Raw genomic sequence first — 25,669 nt, 5'->3', positions numbered from 1 at the left:
TTTAGTATCAAAAGTAGTATATTAAAACAAAGGCAATATGCACAAAAGTATATATTGCAGTCGAGATTGTAGCTTTCTGGGACATTCTGGGTCACTTGAATTTTTCACAAGAAAGTAACACAAATAAACATTGCCCAAAATATTGCCATGGCACTGTGCAAATTTTGTTGAATATTTTCTAATTACAAATTCAGTGAAGTGCCTCAGGGACATGACAACATGCTTGGTGTACGATAGAAATGATTTTATGATAAAAATAATAATTATTTTTAATTATTTTTATTTATATAATAGACATACCAAAGTATTTTGAAAAGCTTATAACATTTCGTTTTGGTGAACCACCACTTTAAAAGTCTGGGGGACTGAAATATTCCTAAAATTCCAGGATTGACTCTTCTACAAATGAAATGTTCTCAGAACTCTTTTTTTACACTCAGAACAGCAGCTGGGGGAAAATAGCACTTTGATTCTGCGAACACAAAGTCGGTCCTGTAGGGAGAGCCCTAAAAAAATAGCTCCTGACAGGAAGTCAAAGGGCTGCTTCGCTTCTTTCTCTCTATGGCTCTGGCTTGAACCTATTTTTTTTTTAAAGTCTTCTATGGCTTGAACACAAGTGAATGGAAGAGATACGGTATCCTTAAATATACTACTGAATGGTTTTTTTTATTTTGTTTTTTGTTTTTTTACTTTTGTGTTCATCATGTAATTTGTTTATCAGGTAAATCATTTTTATTGTCAAGGACCCTTAAAGGGTTAGTTCACCCAAAAATGAAAATTCTGTCAGTAATTACTCACCCTCATGTTGTTCCAACCGCGTAAGACTTTCGTTCATCTTCGGAACACAAATTAAGATATTTTTGATGAAATCTGAGTGCTAGATCACTCCTCCTGCAGGCTTATGGACAACTTGCTGGCCCAGAAAATGTATTAAAGACATTGTTAATATAGTCCAAGTGACTCCAGTGGCTCAATCTTAAGTTTATAAAGCGACGAGAATACTTTTTGTGCGCAAAAACAAACAGAAATAACGACTTTATTCCACTTTTCATTTCCTTCTCTCTGGACCTCGAGTCTTTTTACGTAGTGTTTAAGTGTACTAGCGCGTCTGTGTTGCACGTAGGCTCACGCAGGCCGACTCTGGGCATGTGTGATACGTGGTGACGTGAAACACAGATGCGCTACGCTATTACACTTTTTGCGCACAAAAAGTATTCTCGTCGCTTTATAAACTTAAGATTGAGCCACTGGAGTCACTTGGACTATATTAACAATGTCTTTTATACATTTTCTGGGCCAGCAAGTTATAGTGTCCATAAGCCTGCAGGAGGAGTGATCCAGCACTCAGATTTTATCAAAAATATCTCAATTTGTGTTCCGAAGATGAACGAAAGTCTTACGGGGTTGGAACAACATGAGGGTGAGTAATTACTGACAGAATTTTCATTTTTGGGTGAACTAACCCTTTAAATATTGTGATCATTTACTGCCTCGCTGAATAAACAACAACGGTGACTTAACAGACGTTCAAGTACAGCCCCCTATTTTAATAAGGAAAAAAGCTGAAATCCCCCGAAACTGCATGTCAATGTTAAATGCATATACTATTTACAATCAGTAATAACGTCTGACTGCAACGGTGCATCCATTCTCTGGTGCATCTCAAGCTGGACTAATACGCATGCGCAGTAAAGAGTAAACAAACGAGCGAGCCACTCTAAAAAATAGCGATTGGCTCTTTTAACAGGAAGGCGGGACTTTTAGTCCATTATCAAAAATGCGATTGGCACTTTAAGCTGCAGGGCGGGACTAAATGTTGAGCGCTACGATTTTCCTCATTCACTCCCATAGGAGTGGAAAGTCTCCACTTTTTGCAGTGTCTCTGATTGGTGACGCAGCTCGTGACGTGACGTGACGTGACGTGAGGTCCACAAGCACGATGCTCGCGTGATTCGTTAACTTGTCGGGACAAACAAAACAGCACGCTCTTATTTGAGAATACAAATTGAACAGTTCTTGGCGTGAACTGGTTACTGATATATCTGCGTTGTCCCTTTTTGATTTAGGCGTCCTCAAGGTAAGACTTGTAAGATTACTATGACCCGTTTCATGTGAGTTTGAAACACTATGTTGTGTTTGTAAACGTGCATATTGTTAATAGATGCATATGCGCGAATTATCATGGCGATTTTGATGTATTAATGCACGGGGTTTCACCTAGTGGTCCACAATTTTTTTTCTTTACAATCATGACTCGTTAATGAATGACTTAAAATTACACAATATGCTAGGTTCCTTGTGACTTTAGTAAGCTTTACTCTTAACTAACGGTTTTGTATTGTTTATAGTCATTTGCACTTTTAAATTATACTAACAATTATTACACATGTCTTATGCAGCTCTAATATGCATTCTTGAGATTGACTAAAATGGCAGTATGTCGTCAAAAGTATGTGGACACCACCTTATCAGGTTTGGCCATTCTAGTAACTCCAGTGAAAACAAATCTCAGTGCTACACCATACAATGACATTCCAGAGAATTCTGTGCTTCCAACAGTTTAGGGAGGGTCTTTTCTGTTCCAGCATGACATGTCCTTGTCCTTGCACAAAACTAGGCTCATGTAGAAATGATTTACTGAGTCTGGTGTTGAAGAACTTGACTTCACAAAGCCCAGACCTGAAGCCTTCTGAACACCTTTGAATAGATAATAATAGTGTGCATTAGTAATGTACCATTGAAGTTGTTTGTACTGCTTTTCATTTTCATATATTAGAAATGTTATTTGCAATTCTACAAAAACAAAAATGTAAATGTGTAGTTCTTTTTCATTGGGCCTCGTCTTTTTTAGTGATGTATCAAAATATTGGCTACTGAAATTATTTGGCTGAAACAGTCAATTAAAGCATTTATTAGCGCTTTTCTGATTATGCATTTTGACTGTGTCATTGTATCCGACCCACGTGACCAAAAATTATGCCAGTGTAGCAATATGGAAAATGTATTCGGCTGAGATATTGAGAGGCGGCCTTATGTTAAAAAAAAAACACATTTTTTAGGGACACCCTGAACCGCTTAAAGAGATATAAAGTCCCCGAATAAAACATTATTTTTAGTTTTGGTTTCCTGGCTAAACGAAAACTTTATTTAGTTTCTTTGGTTCTGTAAAAAAAAAAAAAAAAAATTCTGTGCATCACTTATTTTTGTTTCACACCAGGAAACTGCGAGTCGATCCTCCTGGCAGCAATAACGCCAACCCTCATCACAAATGGCTCAACAAGCAGTTGAAAAGCTTCCTGATCCTCCTGAAGAAGTAAGTCAAATGGCAGCTGTGGCCCTCATATTGCAGAATAATGAAAACGTTTGCATGTTCAACTTCTTTTCTTCGTTTCTCACAGCTTTTACTACCAGAGGGTTGGAAGCATACGCTGCCAAAAGAGCAACATCTCTGGGTCAGTAAGGCTCTCTTTACCAAAGATGCATCTGGGAAGTTGACGCTGACTGAATCTCTGCAGCTGTGGTGGTCACCTCCTGGACCCCAGTTGTTGTATTCACAGCCTCCTGCTTTTCCTGACCCGTTCTTTCATAGCAGGCTGTTCCTTTGGTTGCCCTGTCGCATGTGGGCATACAGGCTAGTGTGCACGAAGCCCAACTGCCGTCGTCTCGGCAATCATTTGAGGCCTTGTGGGTTGTACAACACCGTCCGGAGGGTTTTGGACATGAGCGGGTGGTATTTCATTGTCACAGAGTACCTGGAGTGCTGTTCTTGCAAGAAGAAGATGGCAGGGTGGTCGCAAGACATTCTGGATCAATTGGATCTCATCCATCGTGAGAAATTCCCAGCAGTCCTGACCTACAGGTAGGCTGAGATGTTTGACAATCAAACCATTGTAAAGATGTTAAATGCTCAGGGTTTGATTTTTGTGTGTCTTTTGTTCAAAGGCTGTCTTGTGATAAAGAGCTTGTTAGACTGATGCAGTGTCGGGCACCAGGGAAGAGTGCAACTGCGATGTACCGGCACCTTTGTGTCCGGCATAAGGAGCAGTGGATGGCTCAGGCCACAGAGTACCTCTCTGTATTGAACAAGTTTCAAGATCTCAGCGCAGTTACTGTCAGGGTGCCACAGATGATGCCAGTGCCTTCTCCGTCCTTGCTGTTGACGGTATATGCAAAGGATGCTCTGACACGGCTCGGAGAGATGAAGGCCAGGATCACATCCATATACGGCTCCATCCTGAAGGTGGCCTTCACCAAGAAGGTGAGAAGACACAGCTAAACTTTATGCATTTATTGCAGTATTTTTGTTAATGACATACACTACCGTTCAAAAGTTTTAAAAAGTCTGTTATGCTCACCAAGGCTGCATTTATTTAATCAAAGATACAGTCAAAACAGTAATATTATGAAATAATATTATCATTTACTCAAATAGCGGTCATCACTCCAGTCTTCAGTGTCACATGATCCTTCAGAAATCATTCTAATATGCTGATTTGGTGCTCAAGAAACATTTCTTATTATTATCATTATTGAAAACAGTTTTGCTGCTTAATATTTTTGAAGAAATAATGATCCTTTTTTTTTCAGGATTCTTTGATGAATAGTATTTTCAAAAGAACAGCATATATTTTTTTTAATAGAAATCTTTTGCAACAATGTACATATTTTTAGTGTGAATTTTGATCAATGGGATGCATCATTGCTGAATAAAAGTGGATGTATGTCCCCAAACTTGAATATCCATGATAAAATATTTTTTAAAACACATTATGTACTGTTTGTATTTATGTTGGTTTCATGTGGTTTTAAAGACCATTTTCAAGGCGAGTACAAAGTGTGGATAACATACTTTACATACACCTTGAATACATGTGAGCAAACACATCTTAATCAGTAATAATAATAAACTGTCAATGTTAATAGTTATTAATTAATTCGTAAATCGTCATTATCTATATCACTAATTTTTTGGAAGTAACATTTCCTTGTTATAAAAGCGTCAAATTATCTGATATTTTAAGACTTCATTAACTATGGCTCTCAGTCATGAGGTTCTGCCGGGATCCTGTCAATGACATTATTTCCTTTTTTGTTGGATCACATAAATATTAATAAGAAGTTTTGTTAAAATAGTCATATGGCTTAACTATTTTTAAGAATTTAATTCAAACTTTTTCTTAACCATGGTGTCAGGGCAGGTTTTATCATCCTGACATTTTTATCATAATGTCAGAATTAATCATAATATATATATTTATGACATTTTTGGAATTTATATTTATGGAATATTTATGAATTGTTTTTAGAGTATTTCTTTTGAAATAAATGAATAGATCCAGATAAAAAGAGCACCGTTGACCCTGAGATTCATCATACACCATTTACCAATTCTTTTCATTCATGTTTAGGTCACTAAGAAACAGAATTCAGCTGTGTGGGCCACAAACGTAGCAAATGAGAATGGGCAGGTCCTAATGTGTGTCCTGACCCAAACAGAGGGAGAGGGCCTGCTTCCCATGTGCTCCGGCTTGATGGAACGTTACCGGCGAGCCGGAGAACCTCCTCCGCAGATTCTGTATGTGGGCCAGGACTGTTGTTCCACTACGGGCAAGAGCAAAATGGAAGCCATGTTCCACGAGTGGGACCAGCTGGTTGTCAGGCTGGACGCATGGCAGTTTATGCAGCGGTTCGCAGCAGGCGTCACTTCAGAAAGCCACCCGCTGTACGGCCCCTTCATGGGACGTCTCTTCTCATGTATATTTGAGTGGGATGCTGGAGATTTAAAAACACTGCAAGAAGCCAAGCAACATGAGCTACGACAATCTAAAGATGCCAAAGCAATCGGGAAGCTTACTGCCAAAGAGTTACTAAGGCACTGCCGCCTCCAGACACGTGAGGCTCATGTGACCAAGCAGCTCATTGAACAGCTGTTGAAAGACTTCATGGGCGCTACAGACTTCATGGGCAACAAACTGGTGGACCAAGAGAGGATGGAAGAGATCTGGCGAGCCCAACAATGCCATCTTCTGTGTATCCAGGACCCTCCTGGCGTACAGCTTTACAGGAAGGTCAGAGAGGTGACCAGAGGAGGGCTCTTTCTGCCTCTGTACCACTGTGCACGTGGTGTAGGAGCCCTTGAATCATTCCATCAGCATCTGAACCACTTCATTCCAGGTTTGCATATCTCACAAATAATGTGTTATTTCTGTGAATTGTCTCAAGTTGGATTCAAATGTTTTTTTTAACTGCTTTTCTTTTTCTTTTTTTAGATACAAGTACAAATGACCTGTACTTCCATGTTTATCTGATTGAAGGGGTAGTACAGTGGAACAAGGCCCGATCTGTTGCTGTCGAGGAAGGCGGTCCGCTGCAGCAATATGCAAACCGTCTGAGCCAGAAGTTTCTAGGCTACAAACTGGTTGAGGATCACAGTAGCCCAGGAGAGTACACTGGTAATGCATTGCATGTTTATACTATATGTATATATTTACGACTGAAAAACTGTGATTGTTTTTTACCATGGCGTATATATATTTATAAGATGTTTTAAGAAGACAAAGAAAAAATGTATTCAAAAAGTGTGAAAATAGTATTTTGTGTATATTTGAGAAGCATAAAATGCTATTTGTCAATTTAGTTTATTCCAAAATGTAATTTCTACCAACATCATTTCCACCAAGGAATGCTGTTAAACAGCACAATACATCATTTGAGATGTGCTGGAAATGAAACCGGTGGCAATTGTTATTACTTTCAGACAAAAGATTTACATACACTACCGTTCAAAAGTTTCAGCAGCAACTGTTTTCAACATTGATAATAATAAATTATTCTTGTGCAGCAAATCAACATATTAGAATGATTTCTGAAGGATCACGTGACACTGAAGACTGGAGTAATGATGCTGAAAATTCTGCTTTGCCAACGCTAGAGTTTTTTTACTGTTTAAAAATACAGTTTTTTTTTTTTTTTACTGTATTTTTAATCAAATAAATGCAGCCTTGGGAAGCATTCTTTTAGAAACATCAAAAAAATCTTACCGGCCCCAAACTTTTGAACGCTAGAGTATGTTTGTCATGCTGTATTAGTATTTAGTCAATTTTGTCTTGTTTTTGATTATTTTTTGATTGCTTATATAATGACCCACCCTGGTGACATACTATTTGCACAGGTGAGCTCATAGGGGTGGAGTATCTTTACTCTCAAACCAACAGAGTGTTGGAGGTGGACGACATTATGGATCCTGATGCACCTGATGGAAGTGATGATCAGCTGGAGGTTGACCTGGAATATGAGGATTCAGGCTTTGATAACCTTAAATCACCAGAGTTCTTGGAGTTCAGCCTCAAACCACTTCAGTATCAGGAAGTGCTTCTGCACTCACTTTCCTCTGACCTCTCAACATCCCAGCCAGATCCAATAGTGTCTTCCACCTCTGGGCCTATAAAGGATGAGCCTTACACTGCAGACCAGTTCACACATCAGGGCATCTCACAGGAGGATGATAATGTAAGTGCTGTTCACTGTTAAAAAATAATAATAATTGATACTAGACACAGATACTAGGAAAGTGAATTCATGAGTGTTTTCTCAGCTAGCTAGTTGTAAGGATTTGCACATGCAGTTTGAAAAAACAACAACATTTGATTGATTGATTCATTGAATGTTATTCGTCTTTTTTTTCTTTTCTTCTTTTCATAAAAATATGTTCTCAAAATAGAAAACGCATTCACTTGGCACTGGCTAGTTGGCAAAAAAAGTTATTTCCCACCCTGTACAAGGCATATACCTGTCCTTTTAACCCAAGTTTGCCACTTATATTGCCTTGATTTTTAAAATGTATTTTCTACTCTTTGTTTGTGCTCTTTTGAGTTTATTATACTTTATTTTATTTCTTTTTTTCAGGTAAAGTGCATGGGACCTGATGGTATTCCTGGGTATGACCGTGTTATTAACCTGGCCAACAGTCTGGTTGAGCTTAGAAATCATGGATTTGTCACACAGCGAAAGGTGGACGAGATTGTCACTCTGTGGGATAAGCTATCAGAGCATGACAAGGGTGGTGTCGTCCACCCGGCTCAGCCCGAAAACAAACTGTGCTTTAACAACAGCCATACCAATACCTTTGTGACTCCGTGCATAGATGGTCTGAAGAGGTATGTGTGCCAGACAATTAAAACATCATGCATTTTTTAATCTTTATTGAATTTTTTTTTTTTTTTAATACCTTTTGTTCCACAAATCTTCTTCAATGTAAGCCGTCTTGTTGCTGCCATTTGCCTGGCTCTCAGCCACATTCACCCTGCCGGTCAGACCATCGCCGGTGTCAGGGTGAACAGGTGGGCTGCCATCCTCCGAGACTACAACATGATTAGAGACATCGTTCAGGACAGCACTGCCATCTCAACCCGGACACGGATACAGCTGCTTGAGATAAACCAGAGGACATTGTGCCAGTGGTGAGTCAATAATTGATGACTGTTGACTAGAAGTAACATTGCACCTACATGTCAATTAACTCTCAGTAGACTGTTAGGGTTAGTAGAATAAGTTGAAATGTTCTGGCGTTACTTTGGCATTGTAAAAGTTTATAAAGGTATGAGATGTAAATAGCCACGTTATGGAGCATAATAAGATATTTCTATTTTTTACTTTTTTACTTAGCTCAAATAGCGCGCTTAGGCAACTACAGAGAAACTGGTAGCCGGTAACGACCGTCCGAGAGTCTAGTTCTGACTGAAGCATGACCTGAAGCATGACGTAGGATGTAGGAGTAGCGTAAGCTTAGGTAAGAGTAGACGCCTCTCGCAGTTCAAACAAATAGGGCTGGGCAACGAACTCAAGCTCCTCCTACGTTTCTCTTTAAAAATTCTCGTTTTAGACTTCGAATTTGTGACCCGTGTTTTGTTTTGCTCTATCCTCTGCGCTTCCACGTTTGTCAATACGTCATGCGTTGGGTCAGAGGTAGGGATGTTGCGGTGACGGATTTTTTCCACCGGTTAATCGACGTGTAAAAAAACCGGTAATCCCGGTGTCACCGGGGTTGCGTGTCGGGGATTTCGGGTGGCCGAAAATGCGCACGTGCACACGTCTCAATTTACTTTCACTTTAATTAGCGGCAATTCAGTAGCATTTGTTTGAATTAATCATGGGTTAATTTATTTTATTCTTAATAAAAATACACAAAACAATAAGACACTCACTTGTATTACACACATCTTTATTGCAAAATGAATAATAACTTAACACACCATGTAAAAACTAAACAAAAGCACTTATGAAACACCTTTAAAGTGCATTTATTAACAAAACGAACCACTGCACACATCGTGCAAGTATCAAACAAGAAATTATATTAAAAAAATCACTATTCGTTAAATAAAGTGCCTGCCTTTTTCAGCTAAAAAAAAAAAAAAAAAACACCGCACAACCATCGAATATGAAACGAACGAACGTCAAAAACTTCGTTAAATAAGGTAGCCTACCCGAATAATCACTGGACACTTAAGTGCAAAAAAAAAGCTAATATAAAAATTAAACTCACGTTTGCATTTCTCTTTGAAACCAGATCTTCCGCCATCCTTTGCCAGTTAGCTCGCCTCACTCTCCTCAAATGATAAATAAAAATCGGACACCTGCTGCTTTACTGCGGCGCTCGTTCCGCTTACGCTAAATTAAGAAGGCACATAGTCACTAACTGAATTAAGTGCTTTATTACTATAGGCTAAAACTTCAACACGATGGGGACGGTGCCGGTGGTCAAGTGCTATGACCGGTAGGTGGGTTAAACACCGTGTATCACCGGTAACACCGACTATCGCAACAAGCCTAGTCAGAGGTCACTCCTCCACTGGAACTAGACTCAGACAGAAGCTAGTGATTATAGTTTATAAAGTTATAAACATGGATATTTTTCTTACAAAACCCATCGCATTGCTTCAGAAGGCCTTTATCAACCCCCTGTGGCCGTATAGATTACTTTTATGAAGGATGGAAGGCTTCAAAATCCAAGTTATCATTCACTCCTATTATAAAGCTTGAAAGAGCCAGGATATTTTTTAATATAACTCCGATTGTGTCTGGCTAAAAGAAGAAAGTCATAGATGCCTAGGGTGGCTTGAGGGTGAGTTTTGGATTTTCACCCAAAATTGAAAATTCTGTCACTATTTACTCACCCTCAAGTTGTTCCAAACCTGTATGAGTTTCTTTCTTCTGTTGAACACAAAAGAAGATACTTTTAAGACTGTTGGTAACAAGACAGTTGATGGGCTCCATTGACTTCCATAGTAGGGAAAAAAACCAATGGGTGCTGTCAACTGTCTGGTTACCAGCAGTCTTCAAAATATATTATTTCATTTAACAGAAGAAAGAAACTCATACAGGTTTTTTTGGATGAACTATCCCTTTAAGTAGACGTCTATTAATACTCTACTGGTTGACATGAAGGTGCAACGTTATTTATAGTCAACAATGTCTAAATAAGACCATCAAAACAAAGTTTTACCGATTATTAATATGCAGTTGTATATTAAATGTATATACATGCAGGTGAATTATTGTTTCATGTTTTCTGTACATAGGTACAATGCCAGGAAACAGAGGCAAGAACAGTTGGTTTTGCACCAGTGCATTGACCACATGAAGGCTTCTGAGCCCCTACTTCCTGTGCCGCACAACGTTCCAGAGCCACTACAACATGGACATGTAGGAGATGTAATTAAAGTAGTAATTGGAGGTCCCATGCCTACTGATGCCCCGCTCTTACGACTACACCTAGAGCAAAGAGCTGCTGTCACCAGACTCCCTAGCCCAATAGTGCCTAGGACCACTGCTTGGCGGCGGAGGAAGGCAGAGGGCAGAGGGTTACCCCTGAAGCGGCTTTGCGAGCAGTATTTGTGTCAAAAGTGTGGCAAACCAAAGACAAAAGAGTTTGGTCACAGCCAGTTCCGCGGAGTCCACTTTTGTGCCAAAGCCTCTGGAAAGACTGTACAGCAGTGGATGGAGGAAATGAGGGCGGCAAAGTGAGCCAACATAAACATTTTCTGTAAAAAAAATTTTTATATATTATATATATATATATATATATTAATATAATGTTTTATTATTTGTAAATTCCATTGTTTTTTAAATACTTTGATAGTGATCAAATATACTAATGATAGTATACTTGGATACTTTGATACTAATTACCGGTATGTCATTAGTAAAATGGCAATAAAAGCCTTTTTATTCTCATCTCTGAATTTTTTCTTCCATAAAAGGACACATTTAACATAAGAATGGGTATGGTTAACTTTTTAACAGTATTACTATTACCGATGCTGCTTATCGATCCAGTACTTTAACGGTATTCTTATCTATTCTTTTTGTTATACTTTTTTATAGGTGTCCTCACCTCAGTCAAACCTCATAAATCATCAAAAATAGAACATTATAGACGAGAGAAACTTCATTATTGAGAGATGTAACTTCCTGGAATTGATGTCACTGGAATGTACTGTTATTTTACAAGGGTTTTTGGTGAGGGCTGCCATGAAATAAGGGGACACAGATAAAATGATTTATATTTCATAAAAAATAATGTATAGTTATGCCAAAACATTGCTTGTGACTAAACTTAGAACAATATACAAATTAGATTTTTTTTATAATTTTGACTTCAATTGGCAAATTAAAAGTCCTGCTGAAAAAGAACGAAGTGAACATAGCGAGGGACAGTCTGTCTCAGTCTGGGGATCTTCTGTCAGATAACATCTCCAAAATGTTAAATACCTTTTGACTAGTAACCAAAAGTCCAAATCATAGTCTCTGCTGCACCAAATTAACTGATATAAATACTAGTGTAGAACATTGCATAGAAACTGTGTCTATTCCTCGTTTAGTGCGATCAAATAATAAATCTACTGCAGGATCTAGGAAAAATCTAATTGTTATTAAAACAGAAAATGTTGCTATTAGTAAACAAAAACAATCTCTAAAGCTAGGTCTTTTAAACATTAGATCACTCACACCTAAGGCAGTTATTGTAAATGAAATAGTCACAGATAATAGCATCGATGTACTTTGCCTTACTGAAACCTGGCTTAAACCAAATGATTATTTCGGTCTAAATGAGTCTACTCCATCAGGATACTCCTATAAGCACGAGCCCCGTCTGATTGGTCGTGGCGGCGGTATTGCTACTCAGAAAACGGGTTATAAGTTTATTTCATTTGAAGTACTTGTACTAAATGTTACGCTCTTAGATGTTAGAAAAACATCCCTATTATCTTTAGCCTTGGCTACCGTATATAGACCACCAGGGCCTTACGCTGATTTCCTAAAAGAATTTGCCAATTCTTCTCTTAGATCTATTGGTCAATGTCGATAAAATATTAATTGTTGGAGATTTTAACATACACGTAGATAATCAAAATGATACGTTAGGGGCTGCGTTTATAGACTTATTAAACTCCTTTGGGGTTAAGCAAAACGTTACCGGACCAACTCATCGTTTTAATCATACACTCGATTTAATTATATCACATGGAACCGATCCAACCGATATAGATGATATTCCGCAAAGTGATGATGTAACTGACCATTACATGGTAACTTGCATATTACGTACCCCGGTAATATATCATGCTGCGCCGCGTTATCGATTAGGCAGAACAATCCTTCCATCCACCATAGATAATTTTTCAAATTGCTTATCGGATCTGTCTCAGCTGCTGCCTGAACCTAAACAAACAGATGAACTAGACGAACTAACCAGCACTATGAGCACCATTCTCTCTGGAAAATTGGATATTGTTGCACCTATGAGACTAAAAAAGGTCAGAGAGAAAATTAAAGCACCATGGTACAACAATACTACTCGTGTTCTAAAGAGAGAAACCCGTAATTTAGAGCGTAAATGGAAACAAACTAATTTAGAGGTTTTTAGAATCGCTTGGAAAGACAGTACGTCACGCTATAAAAAGGCCCTAAAAGCGGCCAGGGCTGAGCATCTCCGCAAACTAATAGAAAATAACCAAAACAATCCTAGGTTCTTATTTAACACCGTGGCTAGACTAACAAATAAACAAGCGTCACCTGAACAAAATATTCCGTTACAGTTTAGTAGTAATGATTTCATGAATTTTTTCACTGAGAAAATAGAAAACATCAGATCCACAATTGTAAACGTTCAATCTTCAATCGCGCCTTATAATTCAGCCTCGATTATCACCCCGCAAGAACAATTACAGTGCTTTACAACTATAGAACAAAAAGAGTTAAATAAACTTATCATTTCCTCTAAAACAACAACATGTTTATTAGATCCCATACCAACTAAACTATTGAAAGAAGTGTTACCTATAGTGGAAGAGCCTCTCCTCAATATTATTAACTCGTCTTTATCTTTAGGTCATGTTCCAAGAACATTTAAATTGGCAGTTATAAAACCTCTCATTAAGAAACCACAATTAGACCCAAATAACCTAGCAAATTATAGACCCATTTCAAATCTTCCTTTTATGTCCAAAATATTAGAAAAAGTTGTGTCTGCCCAACTGGGCTCTTTCTTGCAAGAAAATGACACCTATGAAAAGTTTCAGTCTGGGTTCAGGCCGCATCATAGCACTGAAACTGCGCTTGTTAAAATCACAAATGATTTACTCTTAGCTTCTGACCAAGGCTGTATCTCAATACTAGTTTTACTTGATCTTAGTGCTGCGTTCGATACTATAGATCACACAATACTCTTAGATCGGCTACAAAACTATACCGGTGTTCAAGGACAAGCATTAAGCTGGTTCAGATCATACCTATCTGACCGCTACCATTTTGTCTATTTAAACGGAGAAAAATCGATCATAACTCCAGTAAACTATGGAGTGCCGCAAGGATCTGTGTTAGGCCCTCTATTATTCTCAATATATATGCTGCCACTTGGAAATATTATAAGGAAACATGGAATTAGTTTCCATTGTTATGCTGATGACACTCAACTATATATTTCATCACGGCTGGATGAAAACGCTAAATTATCCAAATTGACAGAGTGTGTTAAAGATATAAAAGATTGGATGACGCACAATTTTCTTTTATTAAATCCAGATAAGACAGAGGTAATACTTATCGGTTCAAAAAACCGCCCACAAAACCTCTTACAATACAACTTTAACATAGTAGGGTGTCCTGTTACTTTATCCTCTACAGTAAAAGACCTGGGTGTTATATTAGATTGTAACTTGTCTTTTGAAAATCATATTTCATATGTTACAAAAACAGCCTTTTTTCACCTTAGAAATATTGCTAAGTTACGTAACATGCTATCAGTTTCTGATGCAGAAAAGTTAGTTCATGCATTCATGACCTCGAGACTAGATTACTGTAATGCTTTATTAGCTGGTTGTCCTGCATCCTCAATAAACAAGCTACAGTTAGTCCAAAATGCCGCCGCTAGAGTTCTTACTAGATCAAGAAAGTTTGACCATATAACACCAATTTTATCATCACTACATTGGTTACCTATAAAGTTCCGTATTAATTACAAGGTATTGCTACTGACTTATAAAGCCCTAAACGGCTTAGCTCCAGTTTATTTAACGGATCTTCTATCGCCCTATAATCCATCACGCTCTTTAAGATCACTAAATTCGATGCTTTTGGTCATACCTAGGATATCCAGATCCACCAAAGGAGGGAGAGCATTTTTACATTTAGCTCCAAAACTCTGGAATAGCCTTCCTGATACTGTTCGTTGCTCAGATTCGCTCTCCCAGTTTAAAACTAGATTAAAGACTCATCTCTTCAGCCAGGCATTCATATAATATTTTAATCTTACAGTTAAATCCGGTCTCTACTTCATAAACGCCAGAGGAGAACTGGCCCCCAACTGAGCCTGGGTTCTCCCAAGTTTTTTTTTTTCTCCATTAGGTCACCTGATGGAGTTTTTCGGTTCCTTGCCACTGTTGCCTTTGGCTTGCTCAGTTGGGGATACTTAAATTGATTAATCGATTCAACAGTGCTATTGATCTGCATTACCAAACGTGGATGTTTTACACCAGAAACAAACACTGATGTACTATTTTATTTAATACTGTGAAGCTGCTTTGATACAATCTGTATTGTGCAAAGCGCTATATAAATAAAGTTGACTTGACTTGACAGTCCAAAAACCTTACCCTCATTAGCATAAATGCAATTTTAATTATTTAAAATAACATTTAATTGACTTTAATTTTATGTAATATTGAGGAAATAAAACATAATATTGTTTTTAAATCACAAATTTATTTGTTGTGTTAGACAAATTTATTCTTTGTCTGATTATTTTTTTAGGTAAACAAAAGACACCAATTTTGTGGAATGACCCATATATTTAAAAGTAATATAACTGCATATCATAAAATCTCAGATAAATATCAGAACTATACAAAAAATAAATAAATAAATTACCATCTGTGTGGGTACTGTTGTTGTCTCAGTGAACTGGAAGCTTCTTCTGTCACCAAAACAAATTCCTTGTGTGTGCAAACATAATTGGCAGTAAAGCTCCTTTTGATTCTTTCTGAATCTTATTAAATACAGTAGAGGTACTCTGGCTGAATGTGTCATGTGTGCCATTTTAGATAATATTTACAGTTGAAATACCGGTCAACCAACATTTTTGGTGCATCCATCTAACCATAACATTTACATGAATGGGTTTACATTTGGGGTTTCATTTTCAGAATACTGTTGTACATTGTATAGCATGTTTTGTGAATGAATGGGAACTCCATTTATACTTTTTTGTACCACCACAATTTTTCTTCTCAACTTCGAGTATCTAACTTTTCACTCAATGCTACCACACGCAATCGTGTGTTTGCACAATCTTATTATTGACATCTTTTTCATGACCGGGAACACCACTAGGATAACTTTGTGCCAAGTTTTTCAAAACAAACTTCCTGGTGAAACATTAAAGTAGACTAGTTTGATCAACAGTGCAAATCTTTTTCATATTTTATTTAATATTGTGAAAATTATTAATAAATAATGCTTCTTTTACTCCAAAAAAAAATCAGACACCTACTCTCAGATAAATGAGGCCTACGATTAATAGAAAATATAAAACGATATAAAATATAAAACGACAACTAGAAATATAAAACCAGTCCTAATTGAAAGAGAACAAGTTGACAAAATGATTTAATCCAATATTGGGTGATAATATAGCATAAGTGATTTATAAGCTGTTTTTTGTAGGCCGGTCATTTTTGACCGGGAACATTACAAGTCAAGTGTATTTGTATAGCGCTTTTCACAATACAGATTGTATCAAAGCAGCGTCACAGTATTAAATTAAAATAATACAACAAGGTTTGTTTCTAATGGAATTTATTGATAAAATCAAAATTAAATATCTCCAAAATATCCCCAACTGAGCAAGCCAAAGGCAACAAGTGTTCGGCTATAGGGTTTTGAACACAACCTGAGGGTTAATACATAGTTACTTTAGTAAAACTATGATTAACTTTTGCAAGGCTGTGGGGTTGTCTGTGTGCCTCTTATTATTTTATTATTATCGGAATATGCAAGTTTCTAGATTACACTTTAGAGTAATCTGTTATCAGAACTGACTGTCATAATAATGTCCATGTCAAATATGTACAGTTCTAGGATAATACAAATCATGCAGTTAGCAAACATCATGTATTCATTTAGACCGAAGCAATGAGCTTTCTAAAGCAATTATTACAGGTTTTGATCATAATGATTACAATATAAAGATAATTTGACAGTTTTGATTTGATTGTCATTTGTGTATGTGTAGTTTCGGAGACATCCCACTGGTCACTAGCTCACCCTCTTAAATCCCACTCCGGGACGCTCATGGCCTGCTTTAAGGTTGAAGGAGGAGGCCATCGCTCATGTGTCAGCACAAGGAGGTGACACATCAAGTCACCAGCTCGTGCTGAGAGCGCCCTGCAGTTCGGCCAGTACTGGGGTAAAAGCTTAAAATGGTTGCCATCCAGTGATATTAGGTATGCATCCATGGTGCTGGCCGTCCATTAACAGGAGTGTCAGGGAGGAGACACCTCCCAGTCTGCCATCATGGGGAACAAGGATGCCTTGCTGTGATATGCTGCCCTGTTCCCTGACATGATGAATGCCATCAGCGAGCACCGGGTTTGAGAGGGCACTGGCACACCAGCCCAGGAGGACATGATGCGAATAGGCTTTGGTAAATTTGCCAGCATGTCCTTTAAGGACCTTTATGAGGCAGTGGACCAGGACAGAAAGGGGTATGGTTTACATGTCTAACAGAGGATGACATAATTCTCAATTCTGTTAAGAATTTGTTGTGTTGGGGCTTGATTTAAATGTGTGTCCCTCCTTTTCAGCTTCACCAAGTGGGTTAGGAAGCAGGAAGCCAGACTGGGTACCAAAATGGATGCTAGTAACGGATAGCTGGATAGTAACGTTGGCATAATTAGCGTTGGTACTCATCAGCGCTTGGCATGTTCAGCCTGTAGCATATTCGAAAACTATAGCTGGTTAACCTCTCTATTTTATTTCATGTTTCACCTTAATTCGTGTATGTGTAGTTAACAGGTTGATACATTTGTGTGAATGTCATGCAGGCTATGGTCTACAGTACAGCCTTGGACAGTAACCTGTCACCAGGTTACATTATGATTATTTTTTTGGCAATGTTATTGTATTGTATATTATGGGAGGTTTTCTATTCCCTGTACATTTTATGAATTCTCATGAATGGAAAATCTGCATTGTTAATTCTACTATTATCCAGTATGAACTTTACCACTTGAATCCTAGATGGAAAATCCAACGTTTAGATGGAGGAGAAAGGAGCTGGCCATGCACTCCACGCCTGAGGCTCAGTCCATCAGGGCCAAGCCTGACCAGGCTGTGGTTTGCAAGAAGCCAGAAGAATGTGAGGCAGAGGCCCGGGCCCGTGTTGTCTCAGAGGGTGGTGATCCTGATTCCGTGATGCTGGTTCTGAGCCGGTATGCGGTTCTGTTCGGCGTGTACCTTTAAGTGGCTCCTAGAAAATGACGTGGGCTGGGTTGTGGGGCTGGTGGCTAGCCATCAGCAGGAGCGTGAGCGCAGCGTCTTTACATCTCCACTGATGGTCCACAAGGACGGCACGCCTTGGCCTGCTACGCAAATGCATATTCTGCTGTTAAGGAGGAAGTCAGGTTCCAGAGGCTGGACAGTATAGCACAGCCTGGACAGGAGGGCCAAGCCCTTGTTGGATTTCACAGGTACAGGGCAAAGACACTGCAGGAACTGTATGAGTCCAAGGACAAAGACCACATTGGGTGAGAACAGTCATTTGAATAACAATGTCATGCTGATATAAGTTGTATTTTTTGTGATAATTAATGAATCAAATTTCTAATGAATATTTTTTTTTAATCAGTCATGTCAACTGGCTGAGGAAGCAGACACTTCGGAATCCCGGGGACCCTATGGAAGCAGGCAAGCAGCCCTTAAATATATCAGGCGCCGTGACCAGGAGGCATTGATGATAGAGGAATTTATTCATTTCTTTTCATGTACAGATGGAGAGTGTGCTCCATAGACAAATAATTTCCAAAGGGGCGTCACCAACGGACGTCGCTCAAAAGCCATATGCTGCGTCCCAATTCGCCTAAGTTACACTACGCCATAAAAGTATGTACTCTTTTTGTGAAGAAAAGGTATTTACTTTTGAATGTGTAGCAAAAAAGTAGGCAAGCTTTGGGACATACTACTTCGTCATCTTTATCGGACGGATCTGTCGCGTGCATCCTGTCACTTAAACTGCCCTGTCAATCATCTTGTCACAGTTAAAATCCTCTATTAAATCTAATTTAACTTCCTACCGTTTCGGAGAGAAATGTAGTAGCACGTTCATCTGCCAGTGGGTCTTTCATGGAGACTGTCCTCATGTGTTTGCAATTTGAATATAATAATGCATTTAAAAGTTGATGCACTTCACCAACGGACGTCGCCCAAATGCCTCTGGGCGCAATTAGATAGACCTAAAACCAATCAGAGCGATCGTCATTGTGTAAAGCCCGCCTCAACGTTTCTGATTGGTAATTCAGAGGAATTACATGACAAACGTTCTCCACTGCATTCAAGACTAAAAGTTTTCTTCTTTCGAGCATCATCTGACAGATCAGATTGCAGACCAGAAACGTCGTAAAATTCCATGTTTAAAACGACATTATGCTAGGTTTGAGAGATTGTCTAAATTGTGTATTGCAAACACTAATCTCAAGGAGTAGTTACATCTGTAAATATGACTGGATGTCATTTGTCAATCATTGTATTTCTCTAGACATCAATTTAAACATTCATAATAATTATCTGCAATTTTTAGAGAGTACTGTGAGTGAAAAGAAAGCAAGAAGCACATACAGGTTACTATTTCTTCATTAAAAAAAAAATATATATATATACATTTTTTTTTTCAAAATGCCATTTGTTTTCACAGCTTTTTTTCTATTGGATCAATTTGAATATATGAACAATTATTCATTTTAATATATATATATATATATACATACATATATAAATATATACATATACTTTTATTAAAAAGCATAATAATCACCATCAATCTCGTGTTTACATCTCAGGTAGCAAATTCAGGAGAATCAAAGGTGTATTTACCAAATATTTACACCAAAGCAGCTGAAATCATCATTTGTACAGCCACTATATAATAAGGACAATACGACAGACAACTGGGAAGGAGAGAGAATGCGATGCCATGCATATCAAGCACAGAAAGACTAATTAAACATTCTTGACGTTATCATACTTAAAAGAAAAGAAAGGTTTTAGAAGTATATCACTGCCTGAATGACAAAATCTCAGGCACACTCTTAATGAAACGTCATAGTAATAATGCAAATGCATCCATTTTAAGGTTTCTCTATGATGCCTGCAAAGTTGGTTATTTTTTCTTTTTAAACAGGCAGGGAATGGTCTGTCTCTAGAATGTGTAACTTTTTAGTTCTTCTTTTAAGTCACTTTTAGGAAAATTGCTGCTGCTGCATCTGGTTCAGATGTGTGGACCGCAAATTTGTATAACAGCCTCACTTTCTCATGAACGTGCACTAATTTTCTGTTTTATCTGCAGGAAGGACTGGTTTTGTAGAACAAACCCTTTGCAAATGCTGCATGCAAACCTGCAAAGCCAGTTTATGGGCTAGAAAATCTAAGGATTACACTAGTGTAAAGTACATGGATAATGCATTTACACATCTCTCTCTCTCTCTGTGTTGGTAACAAGTTGCTATAAAGGCTACCTGCATTGTTTTAGCATTTTACTCACCTCTTTCTCAACATCCTACATTTAAAAAAAAAAAAAAAAAAAAAAAAAAACGGTTCCGGAAGTTTTGACAGCACAGGAGGGAGGAGTTCAGAGACCAAAACCACTGGAAACTTCTCATGGTGGACGGGATCAAGTTGGTTCAGGATATCCAGTGACCAGGACCGGCACTCAAGGTACTCATGCCATGCTTTGACGGGTTGTCCCACAGAGTGACAATCTCATCTACTTTCTCCTGAGTGACGAAGCTCTGATGGCACAGCTCAACCAGTCTGTTTGTCAGCTTTATGACATGGTCATACCCAGCTTGGCCCTCTGGTCCCACACTGGGCATCAAAAGAAAGGAATACACATTGCAGGTGAGCTCCAAATTCAAGGACACGTCAAAGCTCAAGTCCTCAAACCCCTCATCCCCCTCCTGGTCCTCATCCCGAGGCTCATCTGGGGTGTCAGGATCTGCAGCAAATTGTCCCTCAAATGCTCTATTGGTTTTGGAATACAAGTATTGCACACCAATGAGCTCACCTATAGAAGAACAGAGTGCGTAACGCAAATGTTTTAACAACACATGGGTGAAATACAGCTGCTACCCATAAGTAGCACGTGCATGACCACAATACCTGTGTATTCACCCGGGTTGGTGTAATCCTGAACCGCCTTGAAGGTCATTGTGCCTATATACAGAAAAGACAATAATTATTATCTGTGTGTAAAAAATGATAATGAATATGAAAACAGATGCAAACATGAACAATTAATTAATGAACCTACCACCGGAAGATTGTGAGTTGGTTTATGCTAGAGGACAGCTGTCGCATGAAGTTCAGCTGGTGGCTCTCAGAAACAACACCTGCTGCGAACCACCACATCAAGTGCCAGATGTCAAGACGAACCACCATCTGGGCCCACTCGGGAAACATGGCAGCAGTCTTGGATCCGCCGACGCTAGAGCAACAGTCTCGGTCCACGTACATGAGCTCGGGGGTGGTACGCCTGCGAGTCGGTACTGCTCCATAAGCCCAGCCGCCATATGGAGCAGGCCCTCGCCCTCACCGGCAGTGAGAACGCAGTTCAGGACCTGCCCATGCTCGTTGCCCACATCCGTGGCCCAGGTGGCTGTGTCGGAAGCAGCCCCGGCGAGTTTATTGGTCACCTGAAACCAAGAAACAGAGCGCAATTGTGTGAGTGAGATTGTGTTTCATGGTATTGGTCATTTTTGCAGAAGAAGTATTCTTTATTAAAAATGCAATGACAAACTAAAAACTACTACAAACTAATATGGTATGCTTACAATATTGACCAAAATGTACACCGTGGCATGTGACACTTAATACGGTATGAAAGTTGGTTACCTTCTTTGTGGAGTCCATCTTTAAGATTGACCCAAAGACAGAGGTGACCCTGGCCTTCAACTCATCCAGCCGTGACAGTACGTCCATGCTGTAGACTGTCAGCAGCCAGACTGGTGAGGGGACCTTTGGCATTTCCGGGAGTGGTGGAAATTGTGGCCGGATGTTTCCAGAGGTCATGAAGTGCTGGCACTCGCCGAGGTACTGAATGGACCATCGCATCCCGGCTTCGCTGTGGCTCTCACACAGCTTCTTGTACAGCACTGTTCCCCAAAGAGCGCTCCCTCAGCATCACTACAACCGCAAGGTCACAGGAAAGCCTGGAGAGATAGGAGGTTTTTTTTTTATGATGTAAATGTACAAAGAACAATACACTGAATTGTCACTTCTCAGCTGTGAAAACAAAAACAATAAATATTTACTTGTAGGTCAGAATCGCTGGAAACCGGAAATCGCTGGAAGCTATGCGCAGGATCCAGCTGATGCAAGACGTCCTGGGACCAGCCCGCCACCTTCTTTTTACATTTAGGGCACTCCAGGTACTCTGTGGCCATTAGGTACCAGCCCTTCACATCCAAGACCCTCCGGAGGGTGCATGTCAGCTTGAATGACCACATGCGCAGTGGCATCCAGAGGAACAGTGGGCACGCAAAGAAGGGGTCGGGTGACGCGGGTGGCTGACTGTAGATCAGCCGACGTTGGGGAGGGTACCACCACAGACGCAACTCTGTGATTCAAAGTTGTGATCTCCCAGTGCGACCCCTGGTGAACAGTGTACGGCCGATCCACTGCTGCTGCTCTTTATTGAGGACTGCCCGCCAGCTCTCTGGAAGAAGCAGCTGCATTTTAGATAGGGGATAAGAAAATGACTAAAAGTAGTTTTATTTTAGTAAAATATTAGTAGCTTACAGTTGTGAATATCCAATTACTTTCTGAATCGTCGCCGTTATAGGTAGACTCACCTCAGGACTTGCATGTGCAGGCGGAGGTCGCGGGAAAGATTGACGTGGCACAGCCTGCTCTTCGGTCCGGACAGCAGCTCCCGGTGGATCCTGGGAGGCCTGGGGTGGGTCCGTAGTTGTTTGGGTGGAAAGTGAAACAGGGACCTGTATGTCCAAGGCTTCATAACAATACATACAGAGAATTCATCCATATATCAGGCCAAGTATTAGAAGAGGAGATTAGATGTAGACGAAGCATTATATTAATTTTAGGAAGTTCACAGTAGTTAAGCAAAGCACAGGTTGATGTCAGAAAAGCAAGGAAACTGAAGGAAAAAAAAGTGTGAAAGTACGTGTGTCAAGGTTGACACAAATCGAATGTGTAATGTAAGTTGTTATAAAGAAAAATGAAGACAAACATTTCAGCTACGTAGGAGGGTGGGAGAAATGTACTATATCATGCACAATATCTCCACAATGTGACAATAACACCGTTAAAAAGTCAAGAGCAAAAGACATAATATTTAGGGGGAGACCAACATTCCAGGAAATCTGCAAGTACTGGACTAAGCATTCTTATCAAGAATACTGGGGTGGGGTGAGGTGGTGGTACAGCGGGGTGAGCTAGACACCATGAGAGGAAATGTGCAGCCACATGGCAGGATATGGATTAACAGCAACTAGTAAGCTGTTCTAGATGTACATGAAAGTACGTGTGTCAAATTCAAACAGCAAATTATCCTTCTGCATAATGCGTCTCTTTTTACTACAAAACTGTGAATTCTGCCGGTATGCAGACAGTCTCATGCATTCAGATACAAATTCGGGCTACGCGTCTACAATCGCCTACGTAGGCGAAATTTGTTTGACATTTCTAATCGTAAACACAGCCATGTTGAAGACTGAGGTAATGTTTTTCATTTATGCTATGGCAGTCCACTCTGCTTATTGTTTTTCGAGAATGTTGCACTCCTGTTTGTCATTGTGTACGAAACTTCACGGCAATAAATCATCAGAAATATTGCAGACTTGTGCGCGTCTCAAGCGCCCTCTTTACGTTCGTCCTAATGCCTGTTCGTTGTCCGTGGATTTGCCCATATTTTGCGTATAAAATGGAAACGTCTTTAGACATGGAAAATCGATTTTACAATCGATTCAATAAACACTTATGTCTCAAAAATTGAACAGGATTTTTTCACAAAAGTGACAGCCCTAGTGGAAGCGCTGCGCACACGCTCCTGCTGATGGCTAGCCACCAGCCCCACAACCCAGCCCACATCATTTTCTAGGAGCCACTTAAAGGTCTGACCCCAGTACACACCGAACTGAAGCGCATACCGGCTCAGAACCAGCATCACGGAATCAGGACGAGGGTGTAGGGCCGCTGTCTGTTCCTGAAGGGGCTGCAGGTCAGTGCCCTCGAGCTCCATGAATTCAATGGGCTCATCAAGGCATACATATCCTCAAACCCCTCATCACCCTCCAGATCACCCTGCAGGTCTTCTTCCCGAATCCCATCTGGAATCTACACCTATGTCTTCCTCAAACGCTCTGCTGGTTTGGGAATATAAGTATTCCACACCAATGAGCTCTCCTGTAGAAACACAGAATGTATCATATAGATGTTTTAATAACACATGGGTGAAAAGCAGCAAAAGTAAAATGTCTTCATAAACACAATCCCTGTGTATTCACCAGGGCTGGTGTAAACTGTGCCAGTTTCAGACCCAGAAGCTGCTGGCTCAGTGCATTGCAGTACTGCAGCAGCTGGCCGCCATAGCAGATTTCCTCCCTACTGGCAACTTCAACAGCAGCGACCCCACGTGCCTCGTTCCACTGCACCAGTCCTTCCAACAGGTACATTTGAAGATGCAAGGCATTTGCACTTGTACCTAAAAACAAATTCCGATCACCATGAAAAAAACATACAGTGCAAATATTCACAAATAAACAACAGACGCTATTTTTATGTAATGCAAACCTGGCACGAAGCGATTCAGGTGCAAGGTAACGGTACGAGGGAAGAATGACCCCATCCTTGGTCACCTGTCCTGTCTTCCTGTACAGCTGTACACCTGGCGGGTCCTGGATGCACTCTAAGTGGCGCTGCTGGGTTCGCCAGATCTCCTGCATCCTCTGCTGGTCAAGGAGCTTGATGCCCATGGTGTCCATAAGCAGCTCCTCAATGAGCTGCTTAGTCTCCTGGGCCCCACGAGTGCGGTGGCGGCAATGCCTCGCTAGTTCTTTGGCAGTGGGCTCGCAGCCTGTTGCCCTCTTGGCCTCCTTTAGCCTCTCCACATCTGAAACATCCCACTCAAAGATGCATGCAGAGGGTTTTTCAAAAAAGAGACTGTATAGCGGGTGGCTGTCTGTGGTTATTCCTATGGCAAACCGCCGCATGAAGTGCCACACATCCAGCCTGACAAGCAGCTGGTTCCACTCTGTGAACATTGTGGCCGCCTTTCCTTTGTCCGTGGAAGAGCAGCAGTCCCACGTAAAGGACTTTCGGAGGAGCTTTTCCAGCTCTGCGGTAGCACTCCAAAAATCAAGAGCACATGTGAAGCAAGCCATCACCCTCTGCCTCTGTGAGGACACGCATAAGAACCTTTCCAAACTCATTGCCCACGTCTGTGACCCATGCAGCTGTTCCTGAAGCCCCACCAGCAAGTTTCTTAGTGACACGAGCGATGGCCTCCTTCTAGCCGACAGCAGGCCACGACTGTCCCAGGGTGGGATTTCTCCTGTTGGAAGCAGCACTGGCAGTCTCGCATCAGAGGATCTCACTGGCTCACAGCAGAATTTACACCTTCAACTCAGGTTCAAAGATGTTACAGGAACAGAGACAGTTTGCTTCCAAGCTAAGAAAATGTTGTAAGTATTCACAATGATTGCATTTAACATCCTGGTGTTTCCTTAGACGATCTAAACTACCGTGTCTTAATCTGACAGTTGTTAATGTATTAGCATTGTTAATGATAACTCTGAATCTTTGTTCACTCCGACTCAAACCAGACGATATTGACACATATTTAATCCAATATGATTATATAGAATAAATACTAATGTTT

The 25,669-nt window shown here is 40.0% G+C and overlaps 1 protein-coding gene across 1 annotated transcript; it reads left to right on the top strand.

Annotated features, from left to right (window-relative positions):
• Positions 1-1,954: 1,954 nt before the first annotated feature.
• Positions 1,955-11,025, top strand: LOC308706077 (uncharacterized protein; the record flags this gene model as incomplete). The annotated part of the gene is made up of 10 exons (XM_081391462.1): positions 1,955-2,077; positions 3,218-3,313; positions 3,399-3,859; positions 3,943-4,258; positions 5,409-6,174; positions 6,270-6,452; positions 7,172-7,509; positions 7,906-8,156; positions 8,259-8,459; positions 10,581-11,025. The coding sequence occupies exons 2-10, from the start codon at positions 3,269-3,271 to the stop codon at positions 11,023-11,025; spliced, it is 3,006 nt and encodes a 1,001-aa protein (XP_081247588.1). The 5' UTR covers positions 1,955-2,077; positions 3,218-3,268.
• Between the last annotated feature and the right edge of the window lie 14,644 nt (positions 11,026-25,669).

This window comes from Scardinius erythrophthalmus, assembly GCF_964197995.2.
Source record: "Scardinius erythrophthalmus genome assembly, chromosome: 17".
Lineage (NCBI taxonomy): Eukaryota > Metazoa > Chordata > Actinopteri > Cypriniformes > Leuciscidae > Scardinius > Scardinius erythrophthalmus.
Note: the sequence above shows the minus strand (reverse complement) of the source record. Positions and strands in the feature narration are given on the sequence as shown.